This window comes from Prunus mume, linkage group LG1, assembly GCF_029339155.1.
Source record: "Prunus mume cultivar Tortuosa linkage group LG1, ASM2933915v1, whole genome shotgun sequence".
NCBI lineage: Eukaryota > Viridiplantae > Streptophyta > Magnoliopsida > Rosales > Rosaceae > Prunus > Prunus mume.
This window is the reverse complement of record NC_142698.1, coordinates 26,754,368-26,769,802: the sequence shown is the minus strand read 5'-3', so window position 1 is coordinate 26,769,802 and position 15,435 is coordinate 26,754,368. Positions and strand designations below refer to the sequence as shown.

Genomic DNA, 15,435 nt, shown 5'->3' with positions numbered 1-15,435 from the left:
ATCTTCAGTATGACATGAAAATGTCATCCAAACCAAACATACCATATCATATAAAAAATTCTGAAGTTGGAATTTGCATGTTTTCATTTTCTATTCTGAAAATCTTGTCGTCCCACTCAAATTCAAATGGCAGTCAATTTGGCAGACCAGTAATAAAATATGTAAACCAGGTACAGCTGCCCTAAACAGAGATTTTCAAACAGAAGCTGCTGATTCTGCTGACTATTATCTCACGCCCAAATCCTAACTTGGATTTGGTCTGCTAATAATACTAACAGAATGAAATCCACCAGGAAATTGGTGCCTCATGGAGTCATGCTTCACTGAAATTTTTATGCTTGGGGAGGAGAGAAGAGAACCCTATCAAATATATAATTATTCCTACGTAATTTAATAATCCCAATTAAAATATTCCAAGAATATCAACCTGAAAATAAGATGTAATCATAGCCGAATATGTTGAAAATACCACTCATTCGAAATCCAAAGCCCTCTCTCTCTGTCCAACAACTTTGCTTTTCAAACAGTCAGAGAGTTCAGACTGCACAAACCATGAAACATCACTCTCACTCTCTCTCTCTTCTCTCTGTCAATCTTTTTCTTTTTTGTATATGGAAATGTACATATGATTCTTTGGCCTCTGCAAGTTTCTTGATTTGGTTAGCAAACAAATCTTGGGGATTTCATTAGTTTTATCAACCAATAAAAAAGGAAACCAAAACTAAGTAAAATGAAAATGGAGATGATGATGATGATTCAAGTGAATCATATCCATTTGATATAACATCTTAATGCAAAACTTAAAAGCACTAAAACTGACATTTTAAGTCTGATAAGTGAACAAATTAAAGAAGAAGAAGAAAGAAAGAAAAAAACCTATTAAAAACCTATGCTTTCTTAGCTTTTGTTTTTCTTGCTGATCATCACACTAAACACTGCTGAATTCATTAAGGGTTTTACACTAGGGGACTGTGGAGAAGCCCATGCCAAGATGGAGCAAGACCATTCCAGCTCTCTACTCTTCCTGAATCACACTCATTACTAACCATATTATTGTTTGCATCTCCATTGAGCTGCCATGGGAAGCCCCACAAAACCCTGTTGCTCTCACTTTGAGGATCTCTTGCATTGCAAAGCTCTTGCTTCATTGTTGTCACTGTGACTGCTGTGGTGGTTGAGTTGGTCATTTCCTCAAATGTGTGGAGCCCCATTTCTCCACATACCCCATTTTCAACCTCACCCAAACTGCTGCTGTTGCTCCCATTTCCAAACCCATAATACATGTTCTGGAAATTACCATTATGGGTTTCAAGAAACCCAGTCCTGAGTGCATCAAGAAACCCAGGTGCTGCAGCAGCTGAAGTAGTGTTCATGTTAAGGCCATGGTTTCCAAGAATAGAATGATCACCATGGGAAGTGGTGTTGTTGGGGTTTCCCAAAATAGAAAGGTGTTCTTGGTCATCAAAACCCAACTGCCCACATGACTGTCTTTGGAGCCTAGCAAATGCAAGGGTGAGGTCATTTGAGTCATATCCAAGGGAAGGGAGAGGGTTATTGGAATTGGGTGTGAGGGGTTGTTGGTCTTGTGATCTCTTTGATGAGGAGGAGGATCTCTTGTTCTTCCTGCACCCACCACCCACTGGAACATTTCTCAGAGTACCCCCCTTGGTCCAGTACCTCCTGCAGGCCTTGCAGAAGTACCTTGGCTGAGAGAGGCTGTAGTTGTTGTAGTAGCAGAACTTGGTGTTTGTGGAGTCACATCTTGGGCACTTGAGAGCCTGCTCTGGTTGAGGCCTTGGCTTCCTGTCTTGCTGCTGCTGCTGCTGCTGTTGGGTTTTTGAGCAGACCAGCATGTCCAGTGAATGAGCTGACATTTCCTGAATTGGTCAACAAAAGTTGAAAATATTAGAAACACAAAATCAGACAAAAATCTAGGTATGTCAAGAAATGGAATAGTAGTGCTGGATATATTCTAATCTTAGCTTTTAAGTTACATATGTTACTAATTACAATCACACATGTATCTCGACAGCTTTTTTATAATGAGCCGTAACGGTTTTAGACTGCGAATCTAGATCACACATTAAAAATATGAACCCAAGTGAATTCTAGTTTAGGTTCAAAGTAAGATGATAGCAAAATGATTTCATGTTTGCTTGTTTTTGAAGTTTTCTTGACACGAGAGGGGGATTTTATATATATAAAAAACCGAAGAGTAAATTAGAGAAGAAGCAAGGGATTATTATTTTTTTGGAAAATTAGACCCCATAACTAAAAAGAAATAAATTCGTTCTTCTGGCAAGTGTGAAAATTGAGTGCCAAGAAAATGGGCTGTAGAAAACAGAAACAAAACCCCATGAATTTAATAATTTTCTTAGAATAGAAAACGCGTTATTGTAATTTGCACCCACTCAAGGACAAAAGAAGAAGAAGAAGAAGACGAAGAAAAAGAAAAACCATCATATATGCATAAATAACAAAAAACACAACTCAGAGATGAATTCTTCTTATGGAAAGTGAGTACTCTATGCTTCAATTCAAGTCAATATTTTTCTTCTTCTTCTTGAAGAATTGGGACCCAAGAACAAAGAATCAGCTACCAACTGGTAATAAGGTAGATTAAAATTTTATGAAGAATTTATGGACCATGCTAATATTATTGAAAATACAAAACACGGAAACAAAAACTAAAATAAAAGAGACAAAAGAAAAATAAAATTTGCCCAGTTCTTATTGATTCCTACCTGGTGTTGTTGTCCACTTGAAGGATCCATATAGTTCATGCAATCAATCAAACACGTCTCCTTAATTTGAAAGAAATGTTTAGTCTGTGTATGAGAGAGAGAGAGAGAGGATATGAAGAGTAAAGAGGGAGTTTTGGGTATAGGCAGAGTATGTCACATGCACAGTGAGGTATATAAAGCAAAGCAAGCCCAAAAACACAACACAGAGAGAGAGAGAAAGAGAGATGGGGTAATGATGATGATGGGTTTTGATCGATGAGGGATTTAGATGAGCTAGCTTGCACGCAGAGAAAGTGTGTGTGTTGAGAAAATTCGAGTCTCTTCTTCATATCTCTGTTCTCTGCAACGGTTTCATATATAATGAGAGAGAGAGCCAACCAGCAGCAACATCAGCCAGTCCCCACCACCTCCCTCTACTAGCCCCATTCTTATGTGTGGGGTCCCACTCTCGCGTGGATTCAACTATTTGTGGGCCCCACAACCCCACATTAGTGTGGTCCCCACCACCACCACCACACCACCATCACCACCACCACTTCTACTTCTAATTAACCACACCTCACCTCTCTCCCTCTCACTCCCACCGCTCAACCCAATTCCTCACCTAAAAACCCTTTTATGCAGACAGACTGCAGCACAATCCTCGTGTTCCAAAAACATAAAGAAGAACAAAAAATGATTAAACAAAATTTTAAATACAAAATAAAACAGTGATTTGGTCTAACCTTAATAAGAGACGAGAAGAGAAGAAAGGAGGAGGTAGGTGTTTTTGGATTCTAGTGGTGGATGGCGGGGCCCCACAGAACGAAAACATGTTTTTTATTTGATTATTTTCATTTCTATGCAATAGTTTGTCTTGTTGTTTTGTTGTTGTTGTTGTTACTGTGATTGTCTGGTTGAAGGTTCTTATGATGTGGACTGTATGATGATGGCTGGGACAGGCAACTGCAGCTGATTGTGTGTGTGTGTGTGTATGAGAGAGAGAGACAGAGAGAGAGAGAGAGAGAGAGGATCTTGATTTTTCTTTCTCTTTTTCTTTTTCTTTTTGTTTAGAGAATAGCTTAGCTTAGGTTGTGGTCCATCTAATATTGAGAAGATTGAGAGAACATTTTGTGACCAGTCCTAATCAAACCTAAAAGCATGCCAACTACCATTATTTTGTACCACTCTGTACTGGTTTTACGGCTGGGTAGCACATGTACGTCTACTTCATTCATTATGTACTCGAAATATACTTGTTTTTCTTAGGTCTAATTGTAAGCCAATGAGGGAGTCTACCTTAATGTGAGTGCAATCTAGTTTTACAACAATCTATAGATTCATTGAGTTCATAGACAGGATACAGCTAATGTCATTATGTGCATTGACTGGAATCTTAAGGAAGAAGGGAAAGGAAATTGATTTCTGTTGGATTTTTTTTTTCTTGGTGACCATAACGTGGTGTTATTTAACTAATTCATATGTTATAATATGAGAAGACAATGTGTATATTATATGTTGCTCTTTTTTTGGCAAATGTAGTCTTATCAACACTCTCAAGTTATCCAATCTAAAGGAGATGTCGATTGTTATGTCATGAAAAATCGGTTAATCATATCAACCTAATCAATGATCCAGACTAATAAATCTTAAAATATAACATATAAAATTGTCTAATAAGATAACAATTGTCTTGTACCATGCACCTTGGACACCTTAAATTAACTACAACCTGCAAAAGTGCAATATCGAGCCCAGATCATATCATATATCAGCTCAATGCTTCAACCAAATCTTCTCTTTTCTGCTCTGCCCAAAAAAATTAAACTATATGTAATTACCATTTCCTTGTCTTGATGAAGGTTCGTTTTCTCTGCAAAATATCACCTCTTAGATTTGTGTGGACTTGTGCTTAGAATATAATCACCCACTAACAATGACATGCATGCTCATCATAAAGCACAATTTGAGTTTTCTTTCCATTTCCCAGTAAAGAGAAACCTTGCCTGTTTTCTTGAAAGCAATGCCAAGACTCTGATCAATGTGTTTTTTTAATTGGATCATTATAAAACCCAAAAAAAAAAACAAAAACAAAATCTTAAACAAGACTAGGGCATGTTTGGATATGTCACTTAGAAAATGAAATGGTTTTTGTCGGTTCTAAGGTCTTGATCTTAATCATTCACACTTGAACACACGGCAGCTTTCTTGCTCTGTCATTAAAGTTTTATCTAGAGCTATCATTCCTTAATGAGAATTATTAGCTCACTAATTGGCTTATTTGTTATAATAATCAAATTAACACATCATTCTTTTGTTATCCACATGCAACCCACTAATGATGGTCGATAGATCAGCCAATCAAGTGATGATCCAACGGTTGATATTCATCCATCTTTACATGTGTTCAAATTTGCCATATTCGGACCAAGATTCTTGGAGTAGCTAGCGGGAAACACAATGTACCAACCAAGATTTTTCAAGTATTTTGCATGTTATCACCTGTCAGAAACCAAGAAAATAATAAACAAACAATGATTGAGACCACCATCATATCGCATCCTTTGGATCCTAAGAATATGAAGTTTTGGCTTCGTCTCCAAGAACCCATTTCAAGAAGAAACGTATGTAAGAGCAGTTACAATATATCCGAGACCTTGCGTTCGAATTATGATTTCTCTTGTTAATGGATTCAAATTCCCCTCTCTCTAATAACACTTGTATAAAAAATAAACATTCTAAACAAGAAATTTTGATGATGAAAATAGTTGAATAATGCAATTCACAAGCAAGCATAGGAACCTTGGGGTGCAATTACAAAACATTGTGGTGGTGGGCCAGGGATGAGATGTGGGGCCAGATGGGGATGAAAGCATCGGGATTGATCAGTCAAGTGAGTTGACTGGTCAAACGGATCGGTCAAAGAAAATACTGGGGGTGCAAAAATGAGAAAAAGAGGTAAAGTGGGATGGGAAACTGTGCCAGGCAGGGACATATATATGATAGTGATAGTGAATAGTGACAGCGTATGCATCTTCTATGAAGAAAAGAATCTGGACTTTGGGGGTTGGGTTTATAACTTAATATCACACATTCACATCACACCACCCATAGACTTTGATGGTCAAATGTATGCATCTTTGAACCATCAAACTCTATGAGCGTGATGTGAATGTGTGCTTTAATTTAACGTGGTTTCTAGGAAATTTTCTTTGTGATTTGTTATAAATAAAGCAAATTTATTAATTTGATGATTCGGTTCTTTGATCTGACTATGATTAAAACAACAAGTTTTACAATTATTCCTAATAATATTCTCACTGCTGAAGTCATTGCTTTATGTAATTGATTAACTTGGTTCATTGAACGTGATTTTTCACACATTTTTTATGGACAGAATTTTAAGATATTTTAGAGAATCATTATTTTTGCTCGTATCGAATTTCACTATTGAATTTCTCAATTGGGTAGCACGCATTTTCTTATGTTTCTTACAAAGCAATTCTACAATGAATGTGGCTTGCCATATAACGAATAGAGAAGCATTGTACTTTCCTAGTTTTTCCTAATTTGTTTTTGTTATTTATTTATTTATGAAGATTATACATAAAAAATATGCAACTTTTTTTTTTTTGGGGGCTAAGGATTTCAAGTTTAAATGTATATTTGTTTATAAAGAAAAGAAACAGAAAAACTCACATTAAAAAAAAAACAGAAATTAAAAAAAGAAAAAGAAAAAAGAATTGAAGTTGAAGTTGAAGTGTGAACAAAGTTGAGGCTGGTCGTTGGAAATTCCAGAAGCGGGAATAGGAGGAGCCGACTTGGAGAAGCAAAGAAACACGTAGGGACAGCTGTGAGTGATATGGTCGGTGTAGTGCGGGCTCCACCGGATAATGCCCCTGTCCCTCTTGCTCGGACACGTGGCACCACCGATGCGGCTACGAGACGAATATTTCAGTTTACGAGGAAAGTACACCGCAGCACCACAAACAGTCCCTACACCCTCACCTGTCAAGTCCTACTGGGCCGCCTTAGTGGGCTTTACCGGTGGACCCCACCCTTGTCCTCTCTTGTCAAGCAAAGGATAATTCTCCTCAATTATTTTATTATTTTTGGTATTTTTTAATTTGAATATTTTTATTATTTATATTTTCTTTAATAGCATATTTATTTATACACAGTAATGGATATTTATAAATGATAAATTACTTTAAGAGACTACAAATATATTATGAATGTAATCTAACAACCAAGATAAGAAATATGTAACTAATTCTTAACACAAAATATTTACGGGAGAATCTCCCTATGAAAAGAATGTGAATGATTATAATTGTCGACTTCCTAGTGTTTTTCTTTTTCTATCAAGTTGACTCCCTGGTGTTTTCTAACACATAACGAATGAGAAAAATATATGAATTCCATATTAAAATTCACTTAAAATCCGTACAAACAATTCTAATTCATATACTATAATTTATAAATGATTAGGAAACAACTCAATGAAAATAACTTCTTTCCATACAGCTTCGTTATTTCCCAATTTGAAAGTTCCCTGCATTAGCCTAATGGCTTACCCTACCCTACAATATTCTATTTTTATAATAGAGATGAGGTTAGTTGGTTATTGGGCACGTGGGAATAATGATGGGAGAGTCACGCGGAGCACGAGAAGGGAACAGGTACACGTCATCATGGGCCGGATGGGATGAGATCATGAGAGTGGGTGTTTGGTAACGGATTGGGTTTTGTCGCCAAGTGTGGGCATGGGTCAGTTATGAAACATGCTTAGCGACTACGGTCCAAATTGTATTTAACTTATGACGAGAGCTTTGGTAACGTATACATTTTATTTTGTTCATACATTTCATGCAATGTTTGCTTGAGAGGCTCAAGGTCCACTCCCTCTATCACATAAAAACAAACAAAAACAAAAACAAAAACAACAAAACTGAATTTCTCATATTTCGAACTTAATCTTTGAGATTTTCTTTGATTATTATCATAAATAATTAACTTTAAAAATTATGCAAAAAATGGGATTCAAACGCAAAATATATAATGTAATAAGTTTTTATTAGGTCATAAGAGTTTTTTTTGTTTTTCCAATAGAAAACTGGGGCAGCCATGGAGTAGTGCAAGTGGCTCTACCGTGTAGGGTTTCTGATTTTCAAAAGCCCCCGAAAAACAAAAGCTAATGAAAATCGATACAATACAAATCTCCAAAACTTATTGTAGATTATATTTTTGTTTAGAAAGATTTTGAGTATTAAAATTGTCTATCAGAGTTTAAAGAACTTTGGCCCTGATTGAATATAGTTCTTTAGACGACTTCATACAGAATGTGAAAGCCTAAATCAATGAAAAACAATATACTAAAATGAAAGTGAGGCGGATATATTCCATCGTTTTGACATGCCAAAACACGTTTAAGGAACAGTTTTTTCTACAAAACATTCCCCGTTTGAAGAACAACCAAGATTTCATTACTATTTTAATCCACGATTTGACTAATAAATATACCTTGTCGGCATTATTTTTATGCTAAAACAAGGCCAAGTGGCCATGTGTCATCCTCAAGATTAACAACTAATTAAGGGCCCTTGCTTTCTCATCTTGACACATCACCAACCAGGAAGCCACAAGCCGCTGCTTCCATTATGCAAGATCACATAATAATATTTAATTCCAATTAAACCAAAGCCATACTTGATTTAATGTCAGATTTAACAGGGTTTTTAGTAATTAAATTTTTTTAATATTGTTAAACACTAAGTTGACTTCTGCGACAAAAAAAAAGATGTTAGAATCCATCTCATTTTGGTTGGAATCCTTTCTCATCACACACCACTTTTGTGACAAACCACCCACACAATGTGCACTTGCAGCACACATCTTGTTATATGACATTGAATAACAATGAAAAAACGTTATATTTACCGGCAAGGGTAAGGAAGGATTTGCACCATTGTTTCATTTCCATGATACTATTAATTTGAATATTTATATTTATGTATGGACATAAAATGAATATTTATAAAATAAAATATTTTTGTATATGAGATATCGGAAGAAACTAATACATAAGCCTTCAACGATATCATACATGTGAATTCTAAAAATATTATGAAGCTGTGTTTGTAGAGACAACAAATTTCAATGGACTTTTTGGAGTCTATAAAGTTGCTTCATGCAAAAACAGTAATTTGAAGAAGTCGCCTCTTTGTTCTAGTCCCTCAAATCAAGAAGACGTCAAGAACACATTTGAGACATGTTGGGAGTTACTATTGTCATATGCCATGAATATTATTTGGGTCTCCCTACTAATGCTAGAACGGATAAACAAAAGATGTTTCGAGACATAAAAAATTCGTGTGTTGAACATAATCCGTGGTGGGAAATCATGTTGATGTCTACGGCGGGTAAAGAAGTTTTAAAGAAAGGTATGTATCATGCAATCATGTCATATCTTTAATTGTGTTTTCATTGCTAGTTAGCATATGTTATAAGATTCAAAATGTCACTGCAGGATGTTGGTGGTCAAAACATGAGGAGAAGAGAATTCATTGGAAATTATGGAAATCAATATACCAACATAAATTTTAGTGATTATTGGCTTCAACAAGTTTGTGAGATTTTTAGGCTCTACTTTGTAAACAGGGTTGGCGAATTATAGGGTTGTCTAACTCTTTGATAGCATGAATGTTCAAGGGCAGATACTTTCCAAAATATGTTGGCAAAGAAGCTTTCCTTTTAATTAAAATGTGGATTTGCTTTCGACTCTTTTGCGACTCTTATAGTTAAATATCATTATTTTATTCGAGAAGGTTTTTAACAAGGCCACACTTCTAAACATCAACATTATTGTTTGTTTTGTTGAGATTAATGAACTCTCGTTTGACTTTGAAAAAACAAAAAAAGCTAAAAGTATAAATATTGAAAAATTTCACCAAGCGACCAAAGGGGTTTAGTCTAGCGCAAATACTGGCTAGTTCCTGCAAGTTGAATGTTAGCGGAATGGTACTATTCACTCGATCGGTGCGGAGTTTACCCCCAAAATGTTGTACTTATTTATAAACACACCCAAAAAGTTGACTCGTTTAAATATCGGTTTTTTTATAAATACATGCTGTATTATTTTTTTGTAATTTGGGCTTCATTTTCATGGGCTCAATCAAAATTTGGGACCCTAAGATACTTGGGCTGGCGGCTGGGGAAGGTTTTTGAGTTTTGTTGAGGCCTGAGTTCACGTTTCTTACAATCCAATCTAATTTCCATTTTTAAATGGAAAAAATTAAATAAAATTAAAAGTGAATAAGCAAAACATTTTATAATCTTTTGGGCGTCTCGGAAAATATCTCAGGCGCCGTCTTGAACTTTTCTCAACCCGCCATGGCGGCGTCTTCTGTTGCACGATCCGCAACAACCCCTTTCCCACTGAACTTCGTATCGAAACCCTCGCAGTCCGATCACTTTCCCAAAACAGCCTTAAACTTCGACCCTCGGTTCAAACGCTGTCGCATCGCCCTGGCTCCGGCCTCTCTTCGCTCAGACGACAACGATCGCAGCAGAAACGGCGGCCACGGCCACAACCACCTGGTTGGAGGTGCTCTCGAATTGGACAGCAGCGCCTTGGAGGACTTCCCCTACGACGTCGTATCGAAAGACTTGCATACTCTCCCAAGTACCATTTTTCGCCCTTGTCATTGTTGTGATTGCTCTGTAACAAATCGGGTGTCATTTTCGATTTCGTGTCTTTCTTGCTTCAGGACCTTTGTCATCGACCCATCTTTCCAATTCGGTCTCTGATGGCCCCCGCCTTCGTGTTGCATATCAGGTAAAGAAAAAAAAAAAAATCTGAGTTTATAAGTAGCTAAGCCAAGTAGCTAGCACTCAATTGAAACATTTCCACTGTTATGACTGAAAGTAGCTACCTTTTTTAATTTTTTTATAGTTAGTTACTTATATGTGTGTGTTAGGAGGAATTTTAATTGATCAACAAACATTCAATTTCTGATAAAGGGTTTTCTTTTTAATTAACAAGCATGGATTTCAATATTAATAGATGAGTAGAATATGATGACTGTATATGCATATATTGTACATATCTTTGATGTGTATGTATTGATTATGTTCGAAGTGCACCTGGTGTAACAGTAGCTTGACTTTATACCTCTCACTAACTTTTTATTGAGTTGGTTTTATTAGAAACCAACCCTTCATTGAACATTCTTTTTGTATCCATCATGCGTGCCAGTTTTATGATAATTGAAGATTAGGAGCTCCCCTATCTGGAATGTGAATAATATTTGTAGTTTGATAAATTTTTTGTTGCTTTCAAATAGATAGGAAAACATCAAATGTTAATTGGTATCTGATTTGACTTAAATTATTGCATGCACGGCAACTATAAAGAGAGTATGCAGTCCAATAATGGCGTTGGACAAACATTCTAGTTTTCTTACCATGCAATTTTGCAACAATTGTGATTTTTGATAAAGTTGAATTATGGCTCTGAATGATACAATTTTTGATTCACAGTTTCAAACGGAAGCATCATTATGTGTGTGTGCCTGTGTAATGCTATTCTCTACGACAGTCCTTATATAAGGACTTGTTTCTCATTTATAAGGACGGCTGAAGTCTCACCTGTTGTGTATATTAGCTCTCTAGATTTGATCTAATAGCTGAGAAGTATATCCTTAGACAAGGCTTTTGCAAATCTGTTCTAAATGGTTAATATACTCAACCAGAGTCATCACTTTATTTTCTGGAACTTGAGGGTCTTCAACTGAGGTTTTCAATTGATCATTTTCATATGCATGTGTGTGATGAATTTGGTTAATGCTAATTTTCCCTCAAATTATTCAAGTTCGGGATTGGTATTGAATGAAATTAATTCAATTGTTTATAAATGGTTGAATGTTGAAATTTCAGGGGGTTCGTGGAGCATATAGTGAATCAGCTGCAGAGAAAGCATATCCAAACTGCGAAGCAGTGCCTTGTGAACAATTTGATACCGCTTTTGAAGTGAATACTTACTAATTTTTTTCATCATCATTTTTCTCATTGTTGGATCAAACTGTGAAACTAACTTTCATTTTAGGTTTTCAATATTTGTTAATGAGTATTCACCTACAATGCATATGGAATGTGGAAATGAAATGATCATGAGGCTCCACAGTTAGTAATTGTTAAGGGAAACTGCATTTGATTTCATGGACTTTAAACCACTAGACATTGTTAAGTCAGGCTGCATGTGAAAGGTTTTTCCTTTAGGGGCTTGATTTTGTAAGAAGTAAAGTAACTGATAGCATGATTTTGGAATGGTGAAATTTAGTTCTCCTTCCCTTGGAATTACTCTAACTTCTGATTATGCAAAAATTTGGAGTTAGAAGCCTTTTGTATATAGAAGAAGGGTCTTTGGTACAATCAAAATGATGGACAAATTTACCTTAATATGTTAAAGTAGGGAAGGAGTTTTTAGGAAAATATTGTACGCTCCATATTTCTTCCCCTTCGTGGTGTTTTTGACTTGTGCATATTTGATGCCACAAGGAGTATGGTTATCAGTTTCATATCTAATAGGAAAACTACTAAACTGTCTAATAATGGAAATCATGTTCTTAAATATGGGATTAACTGTAAATGTTTTATTCTTTCCCCATTCAACTCAAATGCAGGCTGTTGAACGCTGGCTTGTGGACAGAGCAGTCTTACCAATTGAGAATTCATTAGGTGGAAGCATCCACAGAAACTACGACCTTTTACTCAGGCACAGGTTGCATATAGTAGGGGAAGTGAAACTTGCAGTTCGGCATTGCTTACTGGCTAATCATGGTGTTGAAGTGGAAGACCTGAAAAGGGTTCTTAGCCATCCACAGGTATATAAAGCAGTGCTCCTAGATTCTCTGTCCATCTAGTATTTTCTCATGATTCCCCCCAATAACTAGTCATATTTCAGGCTCTTTCTCAGTGTGAGCACACATTAACCAAGTTGGGATTGGTCCGAGAAGCAGTGGATGATACTGCTGGTGCAGCAAAGGTACGCCCTTGATCAGGTAGTTGGGCAGCTGATTTTCTAGTCCATTAAGTCCTGATACCAAGTTACCTCATGAGTCAGGCTTTGTGCATAGTGTTTGTGTTTGTGTTCGGAGTTTTTCTTCTCTATCTTTCCCTCCAAAAACTATAATTGGGTGTCTATTTAAGTGGAACCACTTCAATACAGTCATCGCATGGGGCCTGCCTATTTTAAGTGGAACAACTTTAATTACTCTCAGCTCAGGGGGCCTTCTGGTCCAGTATGGTTGAAGTAGGTTGCATTATTTGAAGCTACAGATAAAACTACAATCTTCTTAATTAAATTGTCTAGTACTATCACCTAATTGTAACTATCATGGCTTTTATATTGGTGTCGCTAACTGTGTACTCCATAAATTGTAGCATGTTGCTTTCCACAAACTAAAAGATACAGGAGCTGTTGCTAGCTCAGCAGCTGCAGACATTTATGGTCTGACGATACTTGCACAGGATATTCAGGTTTGTCGCGAAGGACATTTGGTTTGGTCATGATTCATACTTCACTCCAGTGATAATTTATATGCTTCTATGTACAGGATGATTGTGACAATGTGACCCGGTTTCTAATGCTTGCAAGAGAACCTATTATTCCCGGCACAGATAGGCCATTCAAGGTTAAGCCTGTTTTGGTTTTTGAATACATTGGTATCCAGTTTACTGTAGGTAGACCTCCTTTTATAAATTAATTTTTTTGTTAATCACACGGTTATTGAATTTATAGACGAGTATAGTTTTCTCACTAGAGGAAGGCCCTGGGGTCCTTTTTAAGGCGCTTGCTGTTTTTGCTTTGCGTCAAATCAATCTGACAAAGGTTGGTCCTGGATTTTTTTTATGAGGCTTCCTGTAGTTGCTTGGTGCAACTGTTGATTTCTTAATTTGTTTCGTTAACCAGATTGAAAGCCGTCCCTTGCGGAAGCAACCGCTGCGAGCGTCTGATGATAATAATGGCAGATACTTTGACTATCTTTTTTATGTGGATTTTGAAGCATCAATGGCTGATCAAAGTGCACAAAATGCCCTTAGGCATCTGAAGGTTCTTTTGTCTTTTTGTTGGGTTTTTGTTTTGTTGTGTGTGTGTGATTTTGGGTGGGTTTTGGAGGGGGTAGTGTGTATCTTCAGTTGAAATTTTTCCTCAACGCTAAATTTCCTTCGCAGGAATTCGCCACATTCTTGCGGGTGCTAGGGAGTTATCCGATGGATAGAAGCATGATATGAATGACCGACAAATGTGGTAAGAGTAACTTGTGAATCCTTTCATATAAGTTTGAGCCCTTCAAGGTTTGGTTGCACCACAAAGTCACATATGTTCCATTAAAACAAAATTAAAATTACAAGTTCTCTCTTGTCCATACTTATAATTTCAAGGTGGGACCTACAATTATTAGAAACTTCCTCCCATTTCAGTAATGGTCTTTTTAATGAAGTGGAAGGTTCTACTCACCTATAAAAAGGGCTACTATCTCTTTTTAAAAAATTAAATCCAATAAGAGTAAATTACACAGAGCTCTCTTGAGGTTTACTGAAATTTCAGAAACCTATTTTAACAAATTACACAAAGATCCCTTGATACAATACACTAAGCATATGTAATTTTTTGAAATAGTAAAACGTTCCTGTAATTTTCCTAAACCTCGATGTAGCTTGATGTAGTTTCCTTATAAATAGTTATGACAAAGTGTATGCAAAAGAAAGTGACAGGTATATCTTTTTCTTCCTAATATCAACTCTCTATACTTGATCCTTCCATCATTTTCTTTATTATGTAGAAAATATTACCTATATTAAGAGTGTTGTGATAATGTAAAATTTACAGCATAATTTAGGGTGCAGATGTTTTTGCATGTTTTATGATGTTTCAATTCTCTTCTGTGAGCGTTTGATTTCTGATACTTTATTTTTCTTTTTATCATTGGTCTTGCTGTTGCATGGATTATGAAGGTATCTTTGAAATGTGGATGATTTTCCTTGAGCAGCTTTCGTCTTCTATCATTGTCAAATTTCAAGAATAAAATTGACCAAATTACATCACAAATATTTCTGAAGCTCACTTTACTCTTTGCTGTTGTGCGCCCCTGCAAGTACAGAAGTTTTATAATGTATTGTTAATAGATGCTCTGCGACATTGCACGTGGGTGCAATTTTGTAGTGTCTTCTCTCAACTTTTTTCATTTAATTATTAGGTTTCCCCCCTCTATTCTTGAGAAAATTTAGTCATCACGCCGGCGTTCTTGTTGCTGTCATCTTCTCTGATTTTCTGCCCCTTGTTTGTCAAGTGTTTTTGTATATTTTAAATTGGACTTGTTTACCAAGTTTAAATAATTATTATATATTGATTATCATCAATATGACGTTCATTATTAAAATTTCTAGTTTCAATGTCTAGATTATTTTTGAAAATTTGAAACATACAGTTTAAAATCCTTCATTCAATGCTATTCTGCCACCTACAAGGAGCAGAGAAAATTGGTCAACATGCAAAATTCAGCTTTTTGTTGGAGCATAGAGATGTTCAGAGAACACAAAAAACTATAGGAAAATCTGCATAGAGTACTATAAATATGGAGTTTCTGAAGCTCTAGAATGCCATCAAATGCTTCTACTAGCCAGTGTGCTTATGTTTCTGGTCCAAGAA

At 36.1% G+C, this 15,435-nt stretch overlaps 2 protein-coding genes across 4 annotated transcripts; one reads left to right on the top strand and one right to left on the bottom strand.

The window, feature by feature from the left end:
• Window positions 1-743: 743 nt before the first annotated feature.
• Window positions 744-3,078, bottom strand: LOC103324540 (dof zinc finger protein DOF2.1). Its single transcript, XM_008226614.2, has 2 exons — window positions 2,745-3,078; window positions 744-1,877 (listed from the first exon to the last, which is right to left on the bottom strand). Exons 1-2 carry the CDS (start codon window positions 2,781-2,783, stop codon window positions 957-959), a joined length of 960 nt encoding a protein of 319 aa, XP_008224836.1. The 5' UTR covers window positions 2,784-3,078; the 3' UTR covers window positions 744-956.
• Window positions 3,079-10,033: 6,955 nt separating this feature from the next.
• ADT2 (arogenate dehydratase 2) lies at window positions 10,034-15,146 on the top strand. Of its 3 annotated transcripts, none has more exons than XM_089044160.1 (11): window positions 10,034-10,407; window positions 10,493-10,560; window positions 11,661-11,753; window positions 12,407-12,607; window positions 12,688-12,768; window positions 13,167-13,262; window positions 13,340-13,417; window positions 13,525-13,614; window positions 13,696-13,836; window positions 13,959-14,034; window positions 14,984-15,146. In XM_089044160.1, the coding sequence occupies exons 1-10, from the start codon at window positions 10,116-10,118 to the stop codon at window positions 14,016-14,018; spliced, it is 1,200 nt and encodes a 399-aa protein (XP_088900286.1). In that variant the 5' UTR covers window positions 10,034-10,115; the 3' UTR covers window positions 14,019-14,034; window positions 14,984-15,146. The 3 variants fall into 3 exon arrangements, with proteins under 3 accessions (XP_088900286.1, XP_008224846.1, XP_008224854.1); XM_008226624.3 differs by having other exon boundaries at window positions 14,777-15,146; XM_008226632.3 differs by having other exon boundaries at window positions 10,035-10,407; window positions 14,742-15,146.
• The last annotated feature ends 289 nt before the right edge of the window (window positions 15,147-15,435 follow it).